The sequence below is a fragment of the Rana temporaria genome, chromosome 5, assembly GCF_905171775.1.
Source record: "Rana temporaria chromosome 5, aRanTem1.1, whole genome shotgun sequence".
Classification (NCBI taxonomy): domain Eukaryota; kingdom Metazoa; phylum Chordata; class Amphibia; order Anura; family Ranidae; genus Rana; species Rana temporaria.
In genome coordinates, this window is record NC_053493.1 from 159,533,815 (window position 1) to 159,557,564 (window position 23,750).

The 23,750-nt window shown below is 41.8% G+C and overlaps 1 protein-coding gene across 5 annotated transcripts in view; it reads left to right on the forward strand.

The window, feature by feature from the left end:
• The window catches only part of COBL (cordon-bleu WH2 repeat protein), a 426,299-nt gene that overhangs the window by 374,564 nt on the left and 27,985 nt on the right, over nucleotides 1–23,750 (forward strand). For all 5 annotated transcript variants that reach the window (XM_040353303.1, XM_040353300.1, XM_040353304.1 and 2 more), the window contains one exon: nucleotides 16,275–16,527. In XM_040353303.1, the coding sequence (XP_040209237.1) occupies nucleotides 16,275–16,527 (253 nt within the window). The remainder of the gene's footprint in view (nucleotides 1–16,274; nucleotides 16,528–23,750) is intronic.

Genomic DNA, 23,750 nt, shown 5'->3' on the forward strand with positions numbered 1-23,750 from the left:
TCTGAACTCGGCTACATAGTCCTCAACGGGTCTGCGACCTTGCAGGAGGGCATGCAAAGCGGCTTCAGCGGTAGCGGCCTGATGAGGGTCTTCATACAACAAGGACATAGCCTGAAAGAACGTGTCCAACCGGTCAAGGGATAAGTCCTTTTGCTCCATCAGACGGTGGGCCCACGCCTGCGGTTCACCCGATAGGAGGGCCATAACAAAACCTACTTTGGTAGCTTCTAGTGAGAAAGTTCGTGGCTGAAGCGCAAAGTAGAGCTCACAAGCATTCCGGAACGCTCTAAACTTGCTTCGTTCTCCTGCAAATCTTTCAGGCATGGGCACTTTAGGTTCAGGAGGCAGCATAATAACTGAAGGTGACGCGGATGCGCCAGACGAAGAAAAAGTGGATGGAGTAGACAGTTCCTGGACACGATTTTCAAGTCGGGTATAGCCTTCCTGCAGGGCCCTGACTGCTTGGGTAAGGCCATCCAGATGGCGACAAAGTTCCGTCATAGGGTCCATTCCCTGCGCAGGCTCAGACATGGCTGCTCAGTACTGTCACGTACCTGGTACAGAGCAGAGCCTGGCGTGCAGGGAATGGCAACTCTTGCTCCTCTGACTCCGGAACCCCTGGTAGAGCAGACAGGGAGCGCTAGAGTTCAGAGTCGCACAAGCGCCAGGAAGGTGCCGTGCAGGTCTGCGGTGGTCTCCTGAAGACTCCACAGATGCTGTGCAGGAACTGCAGAGATGCCGGAGGTAGACAGCAGACAACAGGAGCTTGGTGCAGATGGCTGGAACAGGCAGCAGGTGGGAGGTGTGCTGTAGTACAGATGCTGGCAGAGTCAGGCAGGCCGGGTCAAACACAGGCGGGCGGATCAGGTACAGGGGGGAAGCCAAAGCAGAGTCGTAGTTCAAGCCGGATCAGTAACAGGCAGGCAGCAGACCGTTTGGAAGGAGAAGGCGGAAGCGAAGTCAGACAAGCCAAGGGTCAGGGCAGGCAGAGAACAGCAGGGTCAATGGTAAGCCAAGGTCACAGGAAACAGGAGCCAATCAGGTAACAGGTATCAGGTAGGGTAAACAGGAACGCTGTTGACTGAGCAGCAGGGGGCTATGGGAAGAGCCCCATTAAATAGCCTAAGTGGCGCCAAAATGGCGTCAGCACGTGCCCGCGCGCGCCGCTATTGCGCGTGCCCGCGCGCGCCGCTATTGCGCGCACCCGTGCGCGCCGACGTGCCGCGAACGCGCGCACCCGTGCCGCGAACGCGCGCACCCGTGCGCGCCAATGCGCTATTGCGCGCCGGTGCGTGATTAGCGCCACCTAGTGGTCTACCAAGTCCATGACAGTTTTGTATGACTGTGATAAAAGCTGCCTTCAGGTCCCTAGTTTACATTTTGGCAAGAGTTAAAAAAAAACGCACAATGAAGGGTGCTAGGAGGGCACCAAATTTCTTATAGTAGCAGATCGAGAAACTGTCTGGCCCTAGAGAGGAGGCTAATCTTAAGGATTTTATGACTTCCAGTATTTCGTCTGAGGAGAATGGTTTGTCTAATAGTTCTTTGTGAGAGCATTTCAGTTTAGGGAGATTGAGTTCTTGGAGAAATGATTCTATTGTCCTAGGGTGTGTGTGGGGTTGGTCTTTGTATAAACCCAAGTAGATAGGGGCATGGAAGGAGTCCATGATTCCTACTGGGTTCCGGGTTAAATTTTCTGCCTTGGTCCAAATTTTGGGGAAGGTTAGTGTGCGTGGCTTTGGGCTAAGTTTGATTGCCAGTTTAGAGCCTATCTTGTCTTTTTGGTAGTAAAAACATGCCCCGGTCCATTGTAAGTGTTTTTCGGCTCAGGAGGTTAGGGATAGGCTAAATTGGACTTGGGCAGCATCAACCTGGGTCAGGTTATCTGGGGTGGGGTTGTATTTGTGGCGTTTACTAAGCAGATGAAATTCCTCTTTCAACTTCTGTAATTCAGCCCTTTGTTCACATTTAAGCTGGGACGCGAGCTGAATGAATCTGCCTCTCATTACCACTTTATGGGCTGACAACAGTGTGCCTGGTGAGACCAATTCAGTATTGTTCTCCAAGAAATAATCCTTTAGACCTTTTTCTAGGACTATGCAGTGTGCAGGGTTACTCAGTAGGGCTTTATTGATACAGCATTTAAATGGACCCTTCACTCCAGAGGAGTCTCTTAATGTTCATGTCATTATGGAGTGATCAGATAGGGAGGTGTCGTAGATTTAAGAGGTCATTACCAGTGGAATGGCAGCGGGATGTAGAAAGATATGGTCAATCCTTGAATAGGTCTTATGTGGAATGGAGTAGTGGGGGTAGTCTTTGGTGTGGGGATTCATGTCCCTCTAGATATCTACCAGGCCACGAGCCTGTAGGGTCTGTGCTACTTTCAGTTTTTTGGGGTTTTAGGTGTCTGTGAGTTGGATTTGTCCAAAGAGAGGACAAAGGGGGTGTTGGAGTCACCACCTAGTGTCAGGGATTGGATTTTTAATAAAGCCTTGAACTGCCGGGTGAACTTCTTTAACAGATTCTGGTAGACTCCTGATTCTGAAGTTGTAGCATCTCAATCTATTTTCAAGGTCATCAATTTTGGAAACTGCTGATTCTAGTTGGTCTTGGAGCTCCGGTATTCTGACAGAGTTCTGGTTAATTCTAGAGACCGCTTGGTCAGCTTTCTTCTCAATCACTTCTATTCTTGTGCCTATTTGCTGCAGGTCAGCATTGATGTGATCTGGGCTGCAGTTTTGGGACAGTCCCTGGTTATCATTTTAAAGAAAGCAGCCATCATCGGTGCGGGCTACAGGGCTGGAGATCCTGGGCTAGGTGCCCATCTTGGACGCTGCCACACATGCGCCTGGCTTATTTTAATTTCATTACTTTTAGTGAGTTAGCCTAAATGGGTTCTCAGGGGGCCCTTTTCAGTGTGCTTTAAAGACAAATACTGTATAATTCAATTGGACTATAGTTTATTGAGGGACCTTGATATATCGATCTAACATGATTTGCAAATGTATGCAATTAACGCCAAGGTTTTAATCTTAACAGTTTACAAAATATTGTTAGGTTCCTTGTGTTGCTTAGCTTGATTTGGTGCTGGAAACATTTATATTCCTCACTGTCATAAACTGACCAAACCAGACTTTTCCTCTTCTAGTTATAAACCAAATTGATGAGCTTTCTAATTTCTGGTTTTGGAAAAGAAATAGAGGGCACACAGAAAGAAGTGTCAAATTGCAGGAAGGAACACAGTGCGCCTGTGAAGGGGTTCTAAGATTTACCTGGGTTCCCTACGCCACTAACAAGTGCTGCATGAGTCCATGTTGAAATTTTTCCAGCATTTTATATCCCAGTGAAAGTGTTGTCACGACCCAGGAAGTGAGGATAACATCTGAAATAGCAAAATAGATAGCAATAAAAGTTGTTGGTTGTTGTAGCCTTCACCTTTTCCACTAAAGTAAAAGCTCTTTCATTGCTGTTGGTGTCCTTGATGGAGATACCCCCTCACTTTTTGTCAAGGGCAGCAATATAAATCTGACAGTGATTCTAACTCTTCTAAATTTTGTTCAAAACTAAAAAAAAAACGTTTTGGCTGGAGATACACCTTAAATACAATTTTAAAAGTTTAGACATTTATTCGTTTCCCGTTTGATTATTTGAGTCCAAGGTGAACATGACCTATACCACTATGTTCTCAATGCCCAATACTAGTAGTTCTAGTGTTACATATTACAGACAGACTGGTTTAATTCATCAACAATGCCTGAAAACTGATTGCTCAGCCTCGGCTGCTGACATAGCTGGTGCGCTGGACAGGTAAGTGTAAATTTTTTAAACCACCGCTTTAAGCTTAATATACACTAATATACACTATATTGTCAAAAGTATTGGGACATCTGCCTTTACATACACATGAACTTTAATGGCATCCCAGTCTTAGTCTGTAGGGTTTAATAATGAGTTGGCCCACGCTTTGCAGCTATAACAGATTCAACTCTTCTGGGAAGGCTGTCCACTAGGGATGAGCCGAACACCCCCCAGTTTGGTACGCAGCAGGACATGCGAACAGGCAAAAAATATGTTTGAACACGCGAGCACCGTTAAGGTCTATGGGACATGAAAACACAAAAGTGCTAATTTTAAAGGTTAATATGCAAGTTATTGTCATAAAAAGTGTTTGGGGGCCTGGGTCCTGCTCCAGGGGACATGTATCAATGCAAAAAAAGGTTTAAAAACTGCATTTTTTTCGGGAGCAGTGATTTTAATAATGTTTAACCTCCCTGGCGGTATGATTATTTCAGAAAAAAAGGTGCTGAAAGCGGTACCATTATTTGCAAGGAAATTTGGCGTTTTATACTGTAGGCCTGTAATTCTTAGGAATAACTCACGTAAGTCTGTCCAAACAAGAGTCTAGTAGGCATACCGGGTATGACATTTTTAAAAAAAACAAAATTATAAATTATAATATAATAAATAATTATAACAAATAATAATATAATTATAATAAAAATTATTCAATAATGTAATCAACTCAAAATCACTGAAATTTGCTCAGTTGCAGAATTGTCGCTGTCATTACTTACTTATTTTTTTATGACAAATTTCCCCACAAATCGCTATCGCACAATTCTGCAAGTGATTATAATTTATTATCGCTGTTTTCTAGTTGTGGATTAAGCGAGGCGAGCCCGAGTCTGACTCGGGGTTACCGATCGCAGCACAGAAATGTAACCCCGAGTCAGACTCGGGAATACCGCCAGGGGGTTAAAGTGAAACAATACAAGTGAAATATTCCTTTAAATTTCGTACCTGGGGGGTGTCTATAGTATGCCTGTAAAGTAGAACATGTTTCCCGTGTTTGGAGCAGTCCCTGCACAAAATGAAATTTCCAAAGGAAAAAAAAGGTCATTTAAATCTACTGTGGTTTTTAACATTTTTGACACTTTTTTATGACATGGTAGGGTTACAATGTACTCCGTTACCAATTCACATTGGGGAGGGCTGCGATCTGGGGGTCCCACAAACTAAGGCCTCGTACACACGACCAAGTTTCTCGGCAAAAACCAGCAAGAACCTTGCTGGGAGATTTTTTTTTGCAGAGGAAAGCGGTCGTGTGTACATTTTCGTCGAGGAAACTGTCGAGAACCTCGACGAGCCAAAAAGAGAGCAAGTTCTCTATTTTCTTGACAGGAGTCTGATTTGGCTCGTCGAGGATCTCGACGGGCTGGTTTTCAACGAGAAACGCGGACGTCTGTATGCTAAGAAACCCGCGCTTGCTCAGATTAGAGTATGAGACGGGAGTAAAAGTAGCATTTGTAATGGAGATAACACATTTTTAAAGCTGTAACAGACTGAAAAGTGCAAATCGTCTCTTACCAAACTTTTATTTAACACGCAAACACATGAAATTAGCAAAAGCAGCACCAAGAGTTTAGCCAGTGGAATCGAACTTCCCCTGCCGTTGTATGTGTTGTATGTCACCGCGTTTGAGAACGAGGAGATTTTGGCTTGACTGTGTGTACGCAAAGCAAGCTTGTCGAGTTCATCGACAAGCCTAACAAGGAACTCGACGAGGAACTCGATGTGTTTAGCCCGTCAAGTTTCTCGGTCGTGTGTACGAGGCCTTATTGTATTGATAGATTATTTCTTGAACACAGCATATGCATATTTGCAACTACACCCAAAAATACATTCTGCTACTCCTCCTGAGTATGGCAATACCACATGTGTGAGACTTTTACACAGCCTGGCCACATACAGAGGCCTAACATCCAAGTAGCACCTCCAGGCATTTTAGGAGCAAAATTACACATATAATTTCATGATGACCTATCTCAATTTTGAAGGCCCTGGAGCACCAGGACAATGGAAACACCCACAAAATGACCCAATTTTGGAAAGCTAACACCCCAACGTATAATCTATGAGGCATAATGAGTCTTTTGAACGGTTCATTTTTTTCCAGAAGTTTTCAGAAAACGTGGGGAAAAAATTAAAAAGCATTTTCTTAACACAAAGTTACCCATTTGTAAGATATTTCCAACACACCGCATGTACATAGCAAAAATTACACCCCAAAATAAATTCTGCTACTCCTCCTGAGTATGGCGATACCACATGTGTGAGACTTTTACACAGCCTGGCCACATACAGAGGCCCAACATCCAAGTAGCACCTCCAGGCATTTTAGGAGCAAAATTACACATATAAATTTCTGACTACCGATCACATTTTTGAAGGCCCTTCATATATCTAAAACGTAGCAGGTACATACCAAATAACAAAAGATTACCTGTGGTTTTAGTAGTGCAGTGGTCCAGAGAGGAGAGCATCGGTCCAGGCAGCAGGCAGGGATGTGGTCAGTGACAGCAAAAGCAATCATCCAGGCAGCAGGCAGGAATAGACAGGCAGAGATACTGTCAGCACAGCCAAAGCACAGGTCCAGGCAGCAGGCAGAGATGTCCAGGCAGAAATACTGTCCATAGTCAGTAGAGGCAGCAGGCAGAGAAATAGTCAACACAGCCAAAATATTGGTCCAGGTAGCAGAAAGAAACATAGTCCATAAAGTCCTGGGTCATTACAGGCAGCGATATGGTCAGCACAGCCAAAGTATTGGTGCAGGCAGCAGGAAGGACCATCAAGCTTAAGGCCAGGGGGACAGGGGTAGAGGCTTCTCCCACCCAAATCTCTTTGAAGCCTCTGGGCAACCAGACCCTGTTCTGGGAAAACAGAAAACCAAAAGCTGATTTTCTGTACTCAGAACGCTGTTCTGGAGCCCCTCACATATGTGAGACCCCTGTGTGCTGAAGTAGAAGGGCAAAAGATCAGTCCAAGTGGCAGGCAAAAACATGGTCGATTAACAGGCCGAGGTCGGTACACGTGGAAGTCAGAAACGTGGTTAAAACAGCAGGCAAAGGCATCGTCGGAAAACAGGCTGAGGTTGGTGCATGTGAGAGTCAGAAAGGAGTTAAAACGGCAGGCAAAGACATTGGCCCGGATTCACAAAGCACTTGCGCCGACGTATCTCAAGATACGCCGCGTAAGTGCAAATATGCACCGTCGTATCTGTGCGTCGGACCCACAAACTAAGATATGCCTAAAAACAGGCTTCATCCAGCCGACGTAACTTGCCTACGCCGGCGTAGTGTGGGCGCATATTTAGGCTGGACGCATGGTGGCGCTCCCATTGATCAGCCATTCAAATATGCAAATGAGGAAAATACGGCGATTCAGGAACGTAAGTGCGCCCGACGCAGGCTACGACTGGTGCGCGTAAGTTGTACGTCCAGCGTAAAGTTAAGCCCCATAAAGGCAGTGTAACCCAACAGCAGACATGCAAAGGTCTGCGCCAAGGAATACAAGCCGGCGTATTTTATGTAGTTTACGTTGGACGTGAGTCTGGTTGGGCGTAGGATACGTTCATGATGTAGGCAGTGATCCGGCGTATCTTATGCAGTTGTTCCGACGTGGTTGTGAGCATGCGCAGGGGGATGCGTCCACGGCACAACACATGTGCAGTTCGTTAAACGTACTTGTCTGGTGCTCGGACCATCATTTGCATGAGGTCACGCCTCATTTGCATGAGTTTGCATGGCTCACGCCCACTTCCACCTACGCCGACTTACGCCTTCGAAACCCAGCGCAGTTTTGGCAGCATTGGCTTTGTGAATGGTAGAAACATGGTAGCAGGCAGGCACAGGTATTAGAAAGGGAGAAATGGCAGTCTGTTACTAATAAGGGAAACTAGTATCTGATGGATCTGTGATAGATTTTGAAGCAATTACCGATATACAGGCCAGGTTGGGAGGGACAATCGGGACAATGGTAACTTAAATCAGGGAAGTGACAATGTCTTCATAATATTTGAGGTAGGTGGTGGGTTGGTTTTCGGGTGATTTTTGATAGCAGACAAATGAATTGAACAGGGCCATGTGAAACAGATAACATGCTACTTTCTTATACCAATAATTTGACTTCCGGGTTGATAAATAGGGTTGTAGCATCCGATCGTTTAAATCCACCCCCACCCATGTACATATTGTAGTCATGAACACATTCAGGCTTTACTACGGGGCCACGTCTTCTCTGAACCTCCACCAAGTTGTCATTGTGGATTGTAGTCATCATGTGAACATCCTTCTTGTCCCACCACTTCATGACCAACACCTCCTCATTCCTCATGAATGCGACTTCCCCCTTTTGTAGCTGTTTTGATAGCAAACTCTGTGGGAGCCCCTTTAAATTTTTTCGGAAGGTACCGCAGGGGTTTTTCACGATACAGATGACAGAAAAGGGGCAAGCTGCTGTAGTAATTATCTACATATAAGTGGTATCCTTTTTTGAACAAGGGGTATGCAAGGTCCCAGACAATTTTACCACTGGTTCCTATATATGTGGGGCAATCACGGGGGTGGAGCTGGGAATCTTTGCCTTCGTAAATACGAAATGTGTACACGTATCTAGTGGCTCAATCGCACAATTTATTAATTTTGACCCCGTACCTGGCTCCCTTACTTGGGATATACTGCTTGAAATGCAGCCGGCCAGTAAAGTGGATAAGGGATTCACCTACACAAATATTTTGGTCGGGGATAAACACTTCAAAAAATCATTTGGTAAAAGAATTTATTAGGGGGAGAAGCTTATATAATTTGTCATGGTTGGGGTGATCTGCACTGCGAATTGTCATTGAAATGTAGAAAACGCATTATCATGTCGAACCGTGTCCTGTACATGACAGCAGAAAATATGGGCATGTGGTGGATGGGGCGGGTGGACCAGTAGGCATGCGTTTTGTTTTTCTTTGAAAGCCCCATATTAAAAGCAAGGCCCAAAAACAATTTGAATTCCTCTTCTAGTGTGAGACAGCGCCAATTAAACATATAGGCATTGGACGAATTGGGGTTGGCAGCAATAAATTGCTCTGCATTGAGATTTGTTTGGTCCACCATGTACTGCAACAAATCTTCGGGGAAAAGCAAATAAAAATAGTCCAATTTGGAAAAATTTGACGTGTTGAGCTGCACACCTGGCTGTGCGGTAAAAGGGGGGATTGTAGCGGATCCAGAGTTGGCAGGCAACCATAAGGGGTTTGCCAGGGCATCAGGAAGGTAGGACTGGGCCCGGATTCTGTGGGCTGGATTAGTAATTTCAGTACTGGTATTGGGCTCCTCTTCCTGGGGTCTAGCGCTGGTGGTGGTAGGCAGGTCTTCTGATCTAGGTCCTGATCTCCTTACTCTTTTAGGAGAGGCGGTTTACTCCGCTGACTCGGACTCCGATCCACTACCCTCCACTGGCTGGTATTCCGAACCAGAATCGGATAATGGGAGCTCCCCGCTGCTCTCATCATCCGACATGGTGAGGATGTTATATGCCTCCTCAGGTGTGTACATTCTTTGAGACATGATGGCGGTACTGGTGGTGCTACTGACAGCTCACTAATGGCAGGCCTGTGTGGGGGTAATGACAGGTTACTAATGGCCTGTGTGACGGTACTTATGGTGATACTGTGCGGCGGTAGTGATGGCGGTACTGATAGCGGTACCGATGGCGGCCTGTGTGACAGATAGGCTGTGACAGATGGGCTGTCAGATCCAGATGGTACTGATGGTGGTACTGATGGCAGTGTTGATGGCGGTACTGATGGCAGTGTTGATGGCGGTACTGATGGCAGTGTTTTGTGGGCTGTGCTGGTGGTGGGCTGTGACAGATCCAGGTGGGCTGTGACAAATCCAGATGGGCTGTGACAGGTTCTCTTTATTGGGGGGGGGGTGTGTTGTGCAGACAGTAATATAAATATAATATAAGTTTGTTACACTCACAAATTTCAGATCTCTCCTCTCTCCTCACACAATCGGTGTGTGTGTGTGTGTGTGTGTGTGAGAGAAGGAGAGATCCCTGGAAACAGCTACAATGTTTATACTTGTGACTGGCTGTTTACCCTGATCGAGGATGGGCTATGTCCGAGGGACACGCGCCATCCCCGAATGGTGCGCTGTGTGCCCCCGGGCGGCACGCTTTAGGCATGCCTCTGATTTGTTTTGACATGTGACCGGCTGTGATTGGACATAGCCAATCACGTGATAATCAGCCAATGAAATTTGTTGTTTACCCTGATCGGGTATGCGCTGTGTCCGGGGGACAAGCGAGATTACCAATCGGTGCAGTGCGCGCCCCCGGGGGGGAAGCAATAACGACGAATTCTGGCCGACGTCATATAACGTCCGGTCAGGATACTGAAACCACTTTGCCGTCGTCATTCTGTAATAGGGCGGGCGGCAAGTGGTTAAAGCAGCGATCTCCAAACTGTGACCTGGGGACCAGATGTGGCCCTTCGCTTACCTTTATGCAGCCATTGGGGCACTGTTCCTTTCACTGATACCAACAACATTCCTTCCACTGACATCAATGGCAAGGCACTATTCTTTCCACTGACACCAATAATGGGGCACTATTCCTTCCACTGAGAACAATGATGGGGCACTATTCTTCCCACTGACACCAATGATGGGGTGCTATTCTTCCCACTGACATTAATGATGGGGCACTATTCCTCCCATTGACACCGATGATGGGGCACTATTCCTCCCACTGACACCAATGATGGGGCACTATTTCTCCCACTAATATCAATGAGGAGGCACTATTATTTTCACTGACACCAATGATGGGGCACTTTCCTCCCGCTGTTACCAATGATGGGGCACTATTCCTCCCACTGGCATCAACGAAGGGGCACCATTTTTCACACTGATATCAACGATGGGGCATTGTTTACTCCTGATGAATATGAGACCCCTGACACAATTCTCAGGGCGAACCCCATTCTGCCGTTTGACCCAAATCATGAAAGCCTGCAGAAAACAGAACTGCTTCTTTCGGTGTTCCAGCCAGAGAGACCGGGTGGAGCCTGTGCTGCTCCTTTTATTAACAACATGACATCATACACATGCACATACTGATATGTCAGTTCATATAAGGATGGTTTCTTCTTGCAAGTCCATATATGGTATGGAGCCCTCATGGCACAAACAGTCCACGTGTCATTACAGGCATAAAAGTTCTTTATGGAATGTCCATAAACAGGGGCCCATCCCCAATCTTACAGGGGTTTTCTTTTCAGAGTCATATATGGACATAGGCAGAACAAGGAACAAGAAGGGGGGTTTTGGAGACATCTGTTTGCTATTATTAGTTCTTTGTCCAATGCTAAGATGTACTGTATCTTCAAGACATTATATCTAAATGTAATATGCAAATACAGTGCTACCTGATGTAAAAAAAGGTATCAAATGTGATATTAAGCAGCGCTCAAAAGAATCAAATAAAAAAACACACATATTATATTGCTAGACTATTAAGTGAAAAATAATGAGTGATCCACCCTCTATGTGAAACAATATATCAGTGTCAAGAATAGGTGCCAATAATACACCCAAAATAACAGGTTGGCAAAAAAAATCCATAAACTGATTGTGTGAACGTAAATGAAGTTCATAAATGGAGAACAGAAGAAATCCCTTCACGATCTTCAGACAGTGCTTTCACCACACCACAGTGACTGCGTGATTCCACCACCCATCAGAATGCAAACTCACCACAATAAATGGCCTGACACTCTCGTGTTAAGGCACACAGGCTTTTTAACTGAACCACTCAGTTTAATTGATGGAACTCCCTCTTTGGAAACTAGAGCACTCAGTTAAATAAATGGAGATCCGTTGGAAAAAGGAAAAACTCCAAGATGACAGCCACATGTATAATGAAGAGAGAGAGAGCACAATAGTGTGATATTGCAACACAACTTTTAATAAAAACACTAAAAATCTCCCAATAGATGCACTCACAAAAATGACTCTTGTCATAAGCAGTGATTAAATCCAAACATCACACGGTGTAAACACAAACGAAAATTTTCCTCCAGGTGAACCAGTGGTCACGGCGGACCAACAAATAGCCCAGGTTTACTCACAGCCCTATGAAGGTGTACTGGAGTCGCTCTTCAGATGACTATGTTGGTGACAGATGGACCGTTCCACGCCCGACCAGTTCAGTTTAAGGTATGCGGTTGTAACTTAGTACCCACGCCCCGACATGTTTCATCATACTGATTTAATCATGGGGATCATGATTAAATCACCATTTAGTGTTTTTATTAAAAGTTGTGTTGCAATATCACACTATTGTGCTCTCTCTCTCTTCATTATACATGTGGCTGTCATCTTGGAGTTTTTCCTTTTTCCAACGGATCTCCATTTATTTAACTGAGTGCTCTAGTTTCCAAAGAGGGAGTTCCATCAATTAAACTGAGTGGTTCAGTTAAAAAGCCTGTGTGCCTTAACACGAGAGTGTCAGGCCATTTATTGTGGTGAGTTTGCATTCTGATGGGTGGTGGAATCACGCAGTCACTGTGGTGTGGTGAAAGCACTGTCTGAAGATCGTGAAGGGATTTCTTCTGTTCTCCATTTATGAACTTCATTTACGTTCACACAATCAGTTTATGGATTTTTTTTTTTGCCAACCTGTTATTTTGGGTGTATTATTGGCACCTATTCTTGACACTGATATATTGTTTCACATAGAGGGTGGATCACTCATTATTTTTCACTTAATAGTCTAGCAATATTATATGTGTGTTTTTTTATTTGATTCTTTTGAGCGCTGCTTAATATCACATTTGATACCTTTTTTTACATCAGGTAGCACTGTATTTGCATATTACATTTTGATTGTTTAACTTTTAAAGCAGCAGCTCACATATATTTATTTATTAATTTATTTATTTATATTATCAATATCATTATATTTTCACTTATATTCTCCAGTTACGCGCAGTGGGGGTGGCTCAATTAGACGGCCCTTATTTCCACCTTTTTCCCAAGACATTATATCTGTCATAACTTCTTTGAATTGTAACTTTAAAACATTATATCTGTTTCTTCATTTAAGGATAATAACAGTATTGTAGTATATACCCATACATAATAACTCCATATATCTTATATAGATAAAGAAACAAAAACAATATAAGAATATAAAGAAATAGACGAATACAATGAAAGAAAAACAAAATTTCAGTGGTTCTAATCATAACACAAAATATTCATTTTAGTACTTCCATCACACTCCCATTAGGCATTTTCTACTCTCACTGGCCATAGTCTGGCCCCCTCAAAGTCTGAGGGATAGTAAACTGGCCCTTTGTTTAGAAGTTTGATGACCCCTGCTTTAAAGGGTGGGTTTTAATTAGGGACTTTTTGCTGGCTAGTATTACTAAATGAAGCTTATTTTGTTAAATGCAACTTCTTCAATTTGCATCTACTTTCTGCTATTGATTTATGTTTGATTTTCTATTAGAATCACAGAGCCCTAGCATTTATATTTCAAAAAGTTTATTGCATTACAATATATGCAACGCTTATTAAAAGGTCACACAAGCCTCTTCCATACCATGGTCCTCATTTTTAAAATTTAAGGGAAAGGGACGTTGTCTTAAACAGTCTGTCTTTGAGTGTAACAATTAGATTTTTTATTTTAACCTTTAATACCGTCATTAGTTTATTCTTTATAGGGATGTATGCCTCCTTGATCAACTGGGGTATAGGGTTCTGTATATGAATGTTTTGTATTTATTCATTTTTTCCATTGTTTGAACTAGGTGGGCTTGTGCCTTTTTTCAACCTTACTAACTGTAGCTATATAAAAAGATGACTGTGAGGCCGCGTACACACGGTCGTTCCAAACCGATGATTGCCTCTCGGGGGATCAGGAAGGAATTTTTTCCCCTGCTGTAGCAAATTGGATCATGCTCCGCTGGGGTTTTTTGCCTTCCTCTGGATCAACTGTGGGTATGAAGTTGGGTGTATAGGATTTTACTGTGTTTTTTTATTTTGTTTTTTGTGGTTGAACTGGATGGACTTGTGTCTTTTTTCAACCTGACTAACTATGTAACTATGTAACTATGTAATGGTCCGACGGGCCATTTCCATCGGTTCACCACTGAAGTGGCCTGATGGTCTGATATGCGTACACACCATCGTTCCAAAAACCGATCGGGTCAGAACGCGGTGACGTCAAACACACAACGTGCTGAATAAAACGAAGTTCAATGCTTCCAAGCATGCGTCGACTTGATTCTGAGCATGCGTGGGTTTTGAACCAATGCTTTCTGTACTAACCATCGTTTTGGACCGATCGGGCAACGCTCCATCGGTTCGATTTAAAAGCATGTTTTACAATTTTGGACCGAAGGACAACGGACCGATGGGCCGTACACACGGTCGGATTTGACCGATGAACCTGGACTTAAGGCCGTTTTCATCGGTTTGGAGCGACCGTGTGTACAAGGCCTTAGAGTATTTTTACTGTATACAGGTGCATCTCAAAAAATTTGAATATCATCAAAAAGGAAGTTTCCAGAGTCAGTGATGATTTGGGGAGCCATGTAATATGCTGGTGTTGGTGCATTGTGTTTTGTCAAGTCCAGAGTCAGCGCAGCCCTCTACCAGGAAATTCTAGAGTACTTCATGCTTCCCTCTGCTGACAAGCTTTATGAAGATGCTGATTTAATTTTCCAGCCGGACTTGGAACGAACTTGCCCACATGGCCAAAAGTACCAATACCTGGTTTAATTATCATGGTATCACTGTGGGCAGCAAACTCCCCTACACTAAACCCCATAGAGAATCTGTGGGGTATTTTCAAGCAGAAGATGAGAGATACCAGACCCAACAATGCAGATGAGCTGAAGGCTGCTATCAAAGAAACCTGGGTTTCTATAACACCTCAGCAGTGCCAGAGGCTGATCTCCTCCCCTGTCCCTAGTGGTCTGTCCAGTGTTCTGCATCCAGTTTTATATTATAAATACTGTTCTTTATGCCTGGAAACTAGAGATTGTCCATAGCAACCAAAAAGTGTGCATTAACGTCAAAAGTGCTTTTAGACCAGCTAGAAAACAGCGATAATAAATTGGATTGTAAAAAGTGGAAAAATGCGCATACCAAAAAAACAAACTCTAAAGCAGCAGCAAACTCAAAATGTTATACAACATAGAAACAAATAAGAAATAGGAGTTGCTCTAAAAAATTTATATATAGGTGACCATATAAAATAAAAATAAAAAGAAGTTGTGCTAGAGACACCTCGTAATGATGATCAAAAGATCAACTGTTTAAAAAGTCCCAATATGTGTACACATACAAAATAGGTGAGAAAAATTTGTAATAGTCCAAAAAAACAAATATGAAATGAATCCAATTCTGTGGATAATGCTGGATCAATATCCGGGTAGACACATTCAAGCTGACCCTTACCAGAAGTATAGATCCCAAGGATCAAAATGAGCCATCCATGATGTAGCCAATAGAAGATCCAATATAGATTGGTGCAGGAGCTCCCACTTCAGAGGACTCAGCCCAGTAAAAAAGGAAAAAAAAGAGAACAATAGTGCAAAAACGTATGGTGAACAGACACTCTGACTAACTCCCGGTGGCTAATATTGACAAACACTGTGAAGAAAAGCTGGAGCACCACCACCAGAAAAACACACTGACCCTTACCGGAACTAGGCGACCCTCAAGGGATCAATATTGCATAGTAGTGTGTTAAGGTTATCAGCAGAGAAGCATTTTCAAACTGGTCCTTTCAATCCAGAGATCAGATAGCCAGGTCACATGAAAAATATACAGACTCACATAGTGAAGTACCGCCAAGATTTAATAAAATAAGGTAAGTAGAACACTTACAATTAAGACATTTTAAAATCAGCAAGGACAAAGTAGCCGGCCGGCAAACAAACAAACGAGGCACGTCCTCAATACGCGGTGACGTCAGCACGTCAACCTCCCAACGTTTCATCTTCGAGTAGACTTGATCACGGGTATTGATCAAGTAGACTCTTGTTTGGACAGATTTAAGTGAGTTATTTCTAAGAATTACAGGCCTACAATATAAAATGCCTCATTTCCATGTAAAATATTGTACCGCTTTCAGCATAAAAAATCTGACATAATCATACTGCCAGGGAGGTTAATATTTGGTAATCAAGTTTACAAATGTTTACAAATGTTTTAGAGAAATGAAGATTGCAATGTGTTTGCCTTTTTACATGTTAAAAACTTTCTGTATGACAGATTTCTAGATAATGGATACTCTACTTTTATAAAGTGTACAGTAAAAAGGCATTCATTTTTATGCTTTTTATGTATAATATTATTGAATGTATATACTTTAGATTATGAAACAGTTTATATATATATATATTTTTTTTTTATATAATGCAGGTGGGAAAAGCCTGGAACACAGTAATAGCATCACATCAGAAGAAGTCCTAACAACTGATGATTGTGGATCTGTCAATAGCTACACAGAAGATTCAGGCATTGTGAGCTCTCCATCAGATAGCATCTCACCAGATTTGCAAACCGATAGTTACAAGAAAAGTGACATTAGCAACAATTGGACCAACAAAGCCAATCAGCAACCTGCCAGAGTGGAGTCCTTTAACAGTGATGACTCATGGAGCTTAAATACAAGGTATTTGTATGTGTGTTGTAAAATCCTCCTTGCAGTTTTGTTATACCGTAATTATCTTCCATTAAATAAATTTGAAATATAACTTTTTGGGGGCCTGCAACTTTTTTGGGGTGGAATAGTGAGGGATTAGGATTCGGGTCAGGTTTTTAATGCTGTCTGTATCTGGGGAGATTGTGGGGATTTGATCTCTCTATTTGTCCTGGTAACCAATCTCACTAGGACTAGAAGTAAGGGGATAATCCAAAATGTAGCATTTCCAGTAAAATACACATGGAGTGCTTTGAAAAAGTATTCACACCCCTTGAAATTTTCCACATTTTGTCATGTTACAGCCAAAAACATTAATTTATTTTTTGGGAATTTATGTGATAGACCAACACAAGTGGCACATAATTGTGAAGTTTAAGGAAATTGATAAATGGTTTTCATTTTTTTTACAAATAAATATGTGAAAAGTGTTGTATTCAGCCCCCTTTACTGTGATACCCCTAACTAAAATCTAGTGGAACCAATTTCCTTCCGAAGTCAACTAATTAGCAAATAGAGTCCACCTGTCGGGTAATTTAATCTCATTATAAATACACCTGTTCTGTGAAGTCCTCAGAGGTTTATTAGAGAATCTTAGTGAATAAACAGCATCATGGAGGCCAAGGAACACACCTGACAGGTCAGGGATAAAGTTGTGGAGAAGTTTAAAGCAAGGTTAGGTTATAAAAATATATCCCAAGGTTTGAACATCTCACAGAGCACTGTTAAATCCATCTTCCGAAAATGGAAAGAGTATGGCACAACTGCAAACCTACCAAGACATGGCCGTCCACCTAAACTGACAGGCTGGGCAAGGAGAGCATTAATATGAGAAGTAGCCAAGAGGCCCATGGTAACTGTGGATGAGCTGCAGAGATCCACAGCTCACATGGGAGAATCTGTACACAGAACAACTATTAGTTATGCACTCCACAAATCTGGCTTTTACGGAAGGGTGGCAAGAAAAAAGTCATTCTTGAAAGAAAGCCATAAGAGGTCCCATTTGCAGTTTGCGAGAAGCCAAACATGTGGAAGAAGGTGCTCTGGTCAGATGAGACAAAAATGTTACCTTTTGGCCTAAAAGCAAAACGCGATGTGTAACGCTATATATAAACATGGTGATGGCAACATTATGTTGTGGGGTTGCTTTTCTTCAGCAGGGACAGGGAAGCTGGTCAGAGTTGATGGGTGATAGATGTAGCCAAATACAGGGCAATCTTGAAAGAAAACCTGTTAGAGTCTGCAAAAGACTTGACACTGGGGCAGAGGTTTACATTCCAGCAGGACAACAACCCTTAACATACAACCAGTGCTACAATGTAATGGTTTAGATCAGTAGTCTCTAAACTGTGGCCCGGGGGCCAGATGCGGCCCTTTGCTTGCTTTTATCCGGCCCTTGGGGCACTATTTCATCCACTGATACCAACAATGGGGCATAGTTTCTCCTTCTGACACCAACAATGGTGCCCAGTGACACCAACAAAGGGGCCCAATGACATCAACGATGGGTCACAATTCTTCCCAATGACACCAATGATTGGACACAATTCCTCACAATGACACCAAGGATGGGGCACAATTCCTTACAAGGACACCAACAACGGGGCACAGTTTTTCTCAATGACACCAACAATGGGGCACAGTTTTTCTCAATGACACCAACAATGGGACCCAATGACGGGGCACACTTACTCAAACTGAAACAAACAATGGGGCGTTGATTTTTCCCACTGATACCAGGACCTTTTCGACTTCCACTAACCACTGTCCGACCCTCGTAAACTCTGAAGGACAGTAAACTGGCCCTTTTCTTTTATAGTTTGGAGACCCCTGGTTTAGATCAAAGCATATTTATATGTTAGAATGGCCCAGTCAAAGTCCAGACCTAAATCCAATTAAGAATCTGTGGCAAGACTCAAATTGCTGTTCACACTCTGCATCCAATCTGACAGAGCTTGGGCTATTTTGCAAAGAAGTATGGGCAAAAATGTCACTCTCTAAATGTGAGAAGCTGTTAGAGACATCCCCAAAAAGACTTGCAGCTGTAATTGCAGCAGAAGATGGTTCTACAAAGTAGTGGCTCAGGGGGGCTGAATACAAATGCACACCACACTTTTCACATATTTGATTGTAAAAAAAAATTGAAAAACATTTGTCATTTCCCTTCCACTTGCCATTTATGTGTCAATTTGTGTTGGTCTATAAAATAAAATCCCAATAAAATACATTTACATTTTTGGTTGTGGAAAATTTCTAGGGGTATGAATACTTTTTCAAGGCACTGTAGAGAGGAAGTTTTACAATAATGCCTCCCAGTGACAGGACAGAAAGGTCGAAAAACAGTAAAACAAATACAGGGGATTAACAGATATTCTCTCCAAAATGGAAAAAAAAATCTTTTTGATATTCTTTATCAGTTTACTATAAAATAAATGAGTATTTTTTTCCTTATTTTTCTGTCATTTTCTGTGAACAATGGCTCAGCAAATGTTTTCCTTTTTAAGTGCCATTTAATTTTCTTCTTGTAACCTTGTTCACCCTTAATTTCTGCACAAAAATCTATTCTTAGATGTTATTGCCATCGTGTTGTTCAGTGCTAAAGTCTCCTCTGTGTTCAAATATACTAACCCCAAGAATTTGATAAACAGATAAAGTTGCATCCACTGAAAATGTTTTGGTTTTCTTCTGAAACCTGCTTAACAATAATTCTAGACCTTAATTTGAATCATCAAACTCAAATGAAAGCATACCCAAGTCAGCAGAATATATAGTAAAAGTGTTAACTTCTACTGTAAGTCGGCCATACATGGATCAAAATTTGACCGGTCTGGACGAATTGATCTATCAATTGACTTGAAGCGATTCAGTTCGCATGCGCCGCGCTTTATAAGTTTTTCTCATTCATTCACTTGTGTACAACCAACCTGTTGTGTTTTTCCTAAATGATCAGTACCACTGGATATAGCCTGCAACACTGATCATTGTATTCTAATGGCTGGGAAGTCTCCCCACTGTCACAATATCACAGTGAGAGGGTTTCCCCTATCCACCATGAATGTGTGGATGGATGAATTTTTTCTTTCAACTCGCTGGTGTATGGGTTGCAGAAGTAGTGCACACTTTCTCAGTTTTGAAAAAAAATGTATAGCATTCTATCATATCAATTACAGAACAGTTAGAAAATGTTTTTTTCAATATTTAGTGCTCAATTTCAAGAACAACTCTAATGCATGTCTGTATAATGTATAATTGTAATGCCCTGCAAGACAGTTTGAAGCTAGCATTTATAAAAATCAAGATTTGCACAATAGAGAGCACTAGCGTGGCAAGCTTAAATAAAAGTAATGTTTTCATCTTAAGTGGATGTCAGAAAATTGAAGGAAGGTAGTTAGAAGAATTAGCGTGCTGTAGTTCACATCTTTACTTCACTATGAATGAACAAATGAATGAAGTTATTATAATTTGCAAAGCCTTTGGTTTTTCATGGAGGTTTCAGTGTTTTTTGCAGGCAATGCTAGCTAACACTCATTTAAAATTTACCAATATTCTGCTTTCTGGACATGGAAATATTAATTGAAAAAGATGTTGATTGATAATAGTAATGGAGGGGGGATTCCATCCTAATGGTATAATAGTTTTCTGAATTAATGTGTTTCTCTTTGTTTTTGCTCCTGGTAGTCTTTTAAACTCTGCTTAGATTGGTAAAGATGAAAAAAAGTTCCTGTTATTTTGGGGTGGTTGAGGATTGTGACAAGCGTAGTTGAGGAAATAATATATAAGTAGGACTGGGAATGGGCATGGCAGTCTCAGTGACATCATTTATGAAGCATCATAAGAAATTTAGTGGAGACTTATGCATGGAATGATATGGCAGCTTAGTATAATAGATATACAGTAATAAACTAGAAGAAGACAGAAGAGACGCTACAGCCAGACACAGAGACACAGGGCACGTCACAGGCTGTGTTTTTTTATAAATGCTAATGGGTGGGGAGAGGCACAACCCTGTTATGCTTTTGTTTATTTAGCAAGATTACTTTGCAGTATAAGCAGGAATTTCAGACCTCTACAGTGTATAAATGTGCTTTTACTGAACAAAAATGCTGTACATTCAAAACTATTACAATATTAGGAATACAGTACAAGACTGACAAATATATCAAGTAAGATACCTAGCAAATAAGCAGAAACTCTGGTCGGTAAACTGTAGAAATATGCTTAAAAGTTTCTTAACCTCCCTGGCGGTATGATTCTTTCTGGTTTTAGGTACTGAAAGTGGTACCATTATTTTGCATGAAAATTTGGTGTTTTATATTGTAAGCCTGCAATTCTTAGGAATAACTCACTTAAATCTGTCCAAACAAGAGTCTAGTTGACATTCCGGGTATCATAAAGTTTGAAACACAGAATCAATTATAACTAATAATAATATAATAATAATAATAATAAATATTTAATAATGTAATCAAATCAAAAACACTGAAATTTGCTCAGTTGCAGAATTGTGGCTGTCATTACTTTTATTTTTTGATGACGAATTTCCCCATAAATCGCTATCGCTCAATTCTGCAAGTGATTATAATTTATTATCGCTGTTTTCTAGCTGGTCTAAAACCACTTTTGACATAAAGGGACACTTTTTGGTTACTATGGACAATCTACAGTTTCCAGGCAGAAACAACAGTTTTTATTATATAAAAGTGCATGTAGGACACTGGGCAGACTACTAGGGACAAAGGGGGTGTGTATTTTTCACATATAGTACTGTAATCTGTAAGATTACAGTATACGTATGTAATGTGTTTATTTACTTTTTAGAATTTGGCGCCGATCTACGCCCCCGTGCGTCATAACGTCGCAGGGAACGGAGCTCGGCGGCACACAGGAAGCTGTGTGAATCGAGCGAGGACACCGCTCGATCACACAGCGGAGAGGCATTGCAGGATCCAGGGACAAGGTAAGCAACTCCCTGCCTGTGGATTCTGCGAGGCGATCCCGAGTCTGGCTCGGGGTTACCGCTTTTGGTTCTGAAATTCCACCCCGAGCCAGACTTGGGAATACTGCCAGGGGGGTTAAAGCGAAAACTTCAATCATTTTTTCATCTTTCCATCTATTAAATCCTCTGCCCTTGTTGTTTTAACTTTGGATGGTAGAAAAAAAAATTCTGCCAGTAAATACCTTATACAGCCCACTTCCTGTTTCTTGTCTGGTAAAAAGCCTAGGCTTATGACATCATGCACAGCTCTCTCTCTCACTCGTGTGAGAGTTTGCCAGGAAGGAAGGGGAGAAGAGTCATAAAAGGGCCAATGAGAGCTGTAGAGCTGGAGGTGTGTGTCTGTGTAAATCCAGTACATGAACAGACATCAGCTTCAAGCTGGCTGCAACAGTTAAAACGGATGCAGCCAGACTCAGTGGAGGGAGGTTTCTTCAGCATATTTGGCATGTACAGAGTTACAGTATATATAAAATAATATGAAAAGTGGTTGGAGGGAAGCTTCAGAATGGCAAAGATTTTTATTACAAATTATGTCTGCAGTTCCTCTTTAACTAAAGTTACAGTGGGTTCATGATCTGCATAGCAATGAGAACCCAAGCATCTATAAGCAGTTGCTGGAGATCAGGCAAAAGCAGGTCCGGCACAGACCTTGCTTGTATGGTGTTAATGCATCATGGAGTCCTATCTAGTCTGAGAAATAAAATCATAAAACAGACATATATTTATATCAAACGCAACACAAACACTTAAAACTGGTGTCTGTCATAGCAGTCTCTCTGATGTATTTTCAGGGCGCAGCTAAAATAGCATTTAGATGTCTTTTCATGTAAATAAATACAGAAGGACAGAGGGAAAAAATAAAGAGACAATGTAGCCAGACAATGCATTTAAAGCAATATTAAACCCAAAAGCAAACATTTACAGTATTATATTACAGCTTACCAGTTCTTAGATGTGATGGCTGTATTGGTTTCCTTTTTTAGACTTTCTTGCTTTTATTATCTGGTGATCCTGGCAGGAGGACTGTTGTTTTTCACCCCAAAAGGTTAAAACTGTTTGCTGTAACTGATTATAAAGTATTAACAGGAATCCTTCCTATCCAGAACCTTTTAAATGTCAGGGCAGATTGGAAGAAATTAATGCATCCAAACTGTAAAAATCAAGGTATCCAGAGTTCGGCTTTAATGTACCTGAACCTTCTTGTTGGTGTTTTTTTTAAAAAGCGTTCAAAAGGGAGCCAGGATTCCTGTTGGAGATTTCTAAAAAAAAATAAAAGCTTGCAATAATGAGCTATTTTATGTGAAAATGTAAAATTTCAAACCTATGCAATGTAAGTAAGGACATGACTGGGTTGCAATAAGGACAGTGAGATCCTGTGGATCAGAAACAGAATATGTGCAAGCATTTCTCAGTTTTTTATTTCCCAGTGGTAAGTACAAAAAGCAAAATGCAATGGACACTGTTAAGATGTATTTAAACTGATTCAGACTAGAAAGTACATGTAATGATTACTGTGCATACATCTGAAGTAACAAAGTGCCATAGGATAGGAATTTAGGGCATGCACCAAATACACATGTAAAAGTTGTAGGAATATTTCTAAAAACACAATGGGGTTATTTTTACTAAAGACAAATGAACTGTGCCTTTTGCAAGTGCGGTTGTTCCAGAGCTTAGTAAATGAGGTACGGCTTAAAGTAGAAGTTCGGCCAAAAACTAACTATAAATCTACTTGCATTCACATTATAAAACAAATCTATCCAACACTGTAAAGCAATAATCTCTATAAATACATTTTCTGAAGCTGATCTGGTTCGGACTACAGCAGCGGATGTTGTGTGTAGGAGACAGCCGACAACAGCTGGAAAATGCCTGGGAAGTGACGTCACCCATAGAGTTACTATGGGGCTTCCGTTGTCAGCAGTCTCTCCTGCACACGCCTACACACAAAGGCCACTGCTGACAGTTTTTTTTTTAAATCAGAAAGGTTTTTATTGATACAAAAACAAATTTAGACATACAGTACAACTCTCCAGTGCACAAACACCACTGCTGACAGTTAGCATGAGACTGGACTGGAGTGGCTGCAGAAACGGTATGTATAGCTTTTTTTTTTTTTTTTTTACAAATAATACCCAATCATATGCAAGGAAAAAAAGGAAACTGCATTTTTAACTGCACATGATTGGGATGCTGGAAG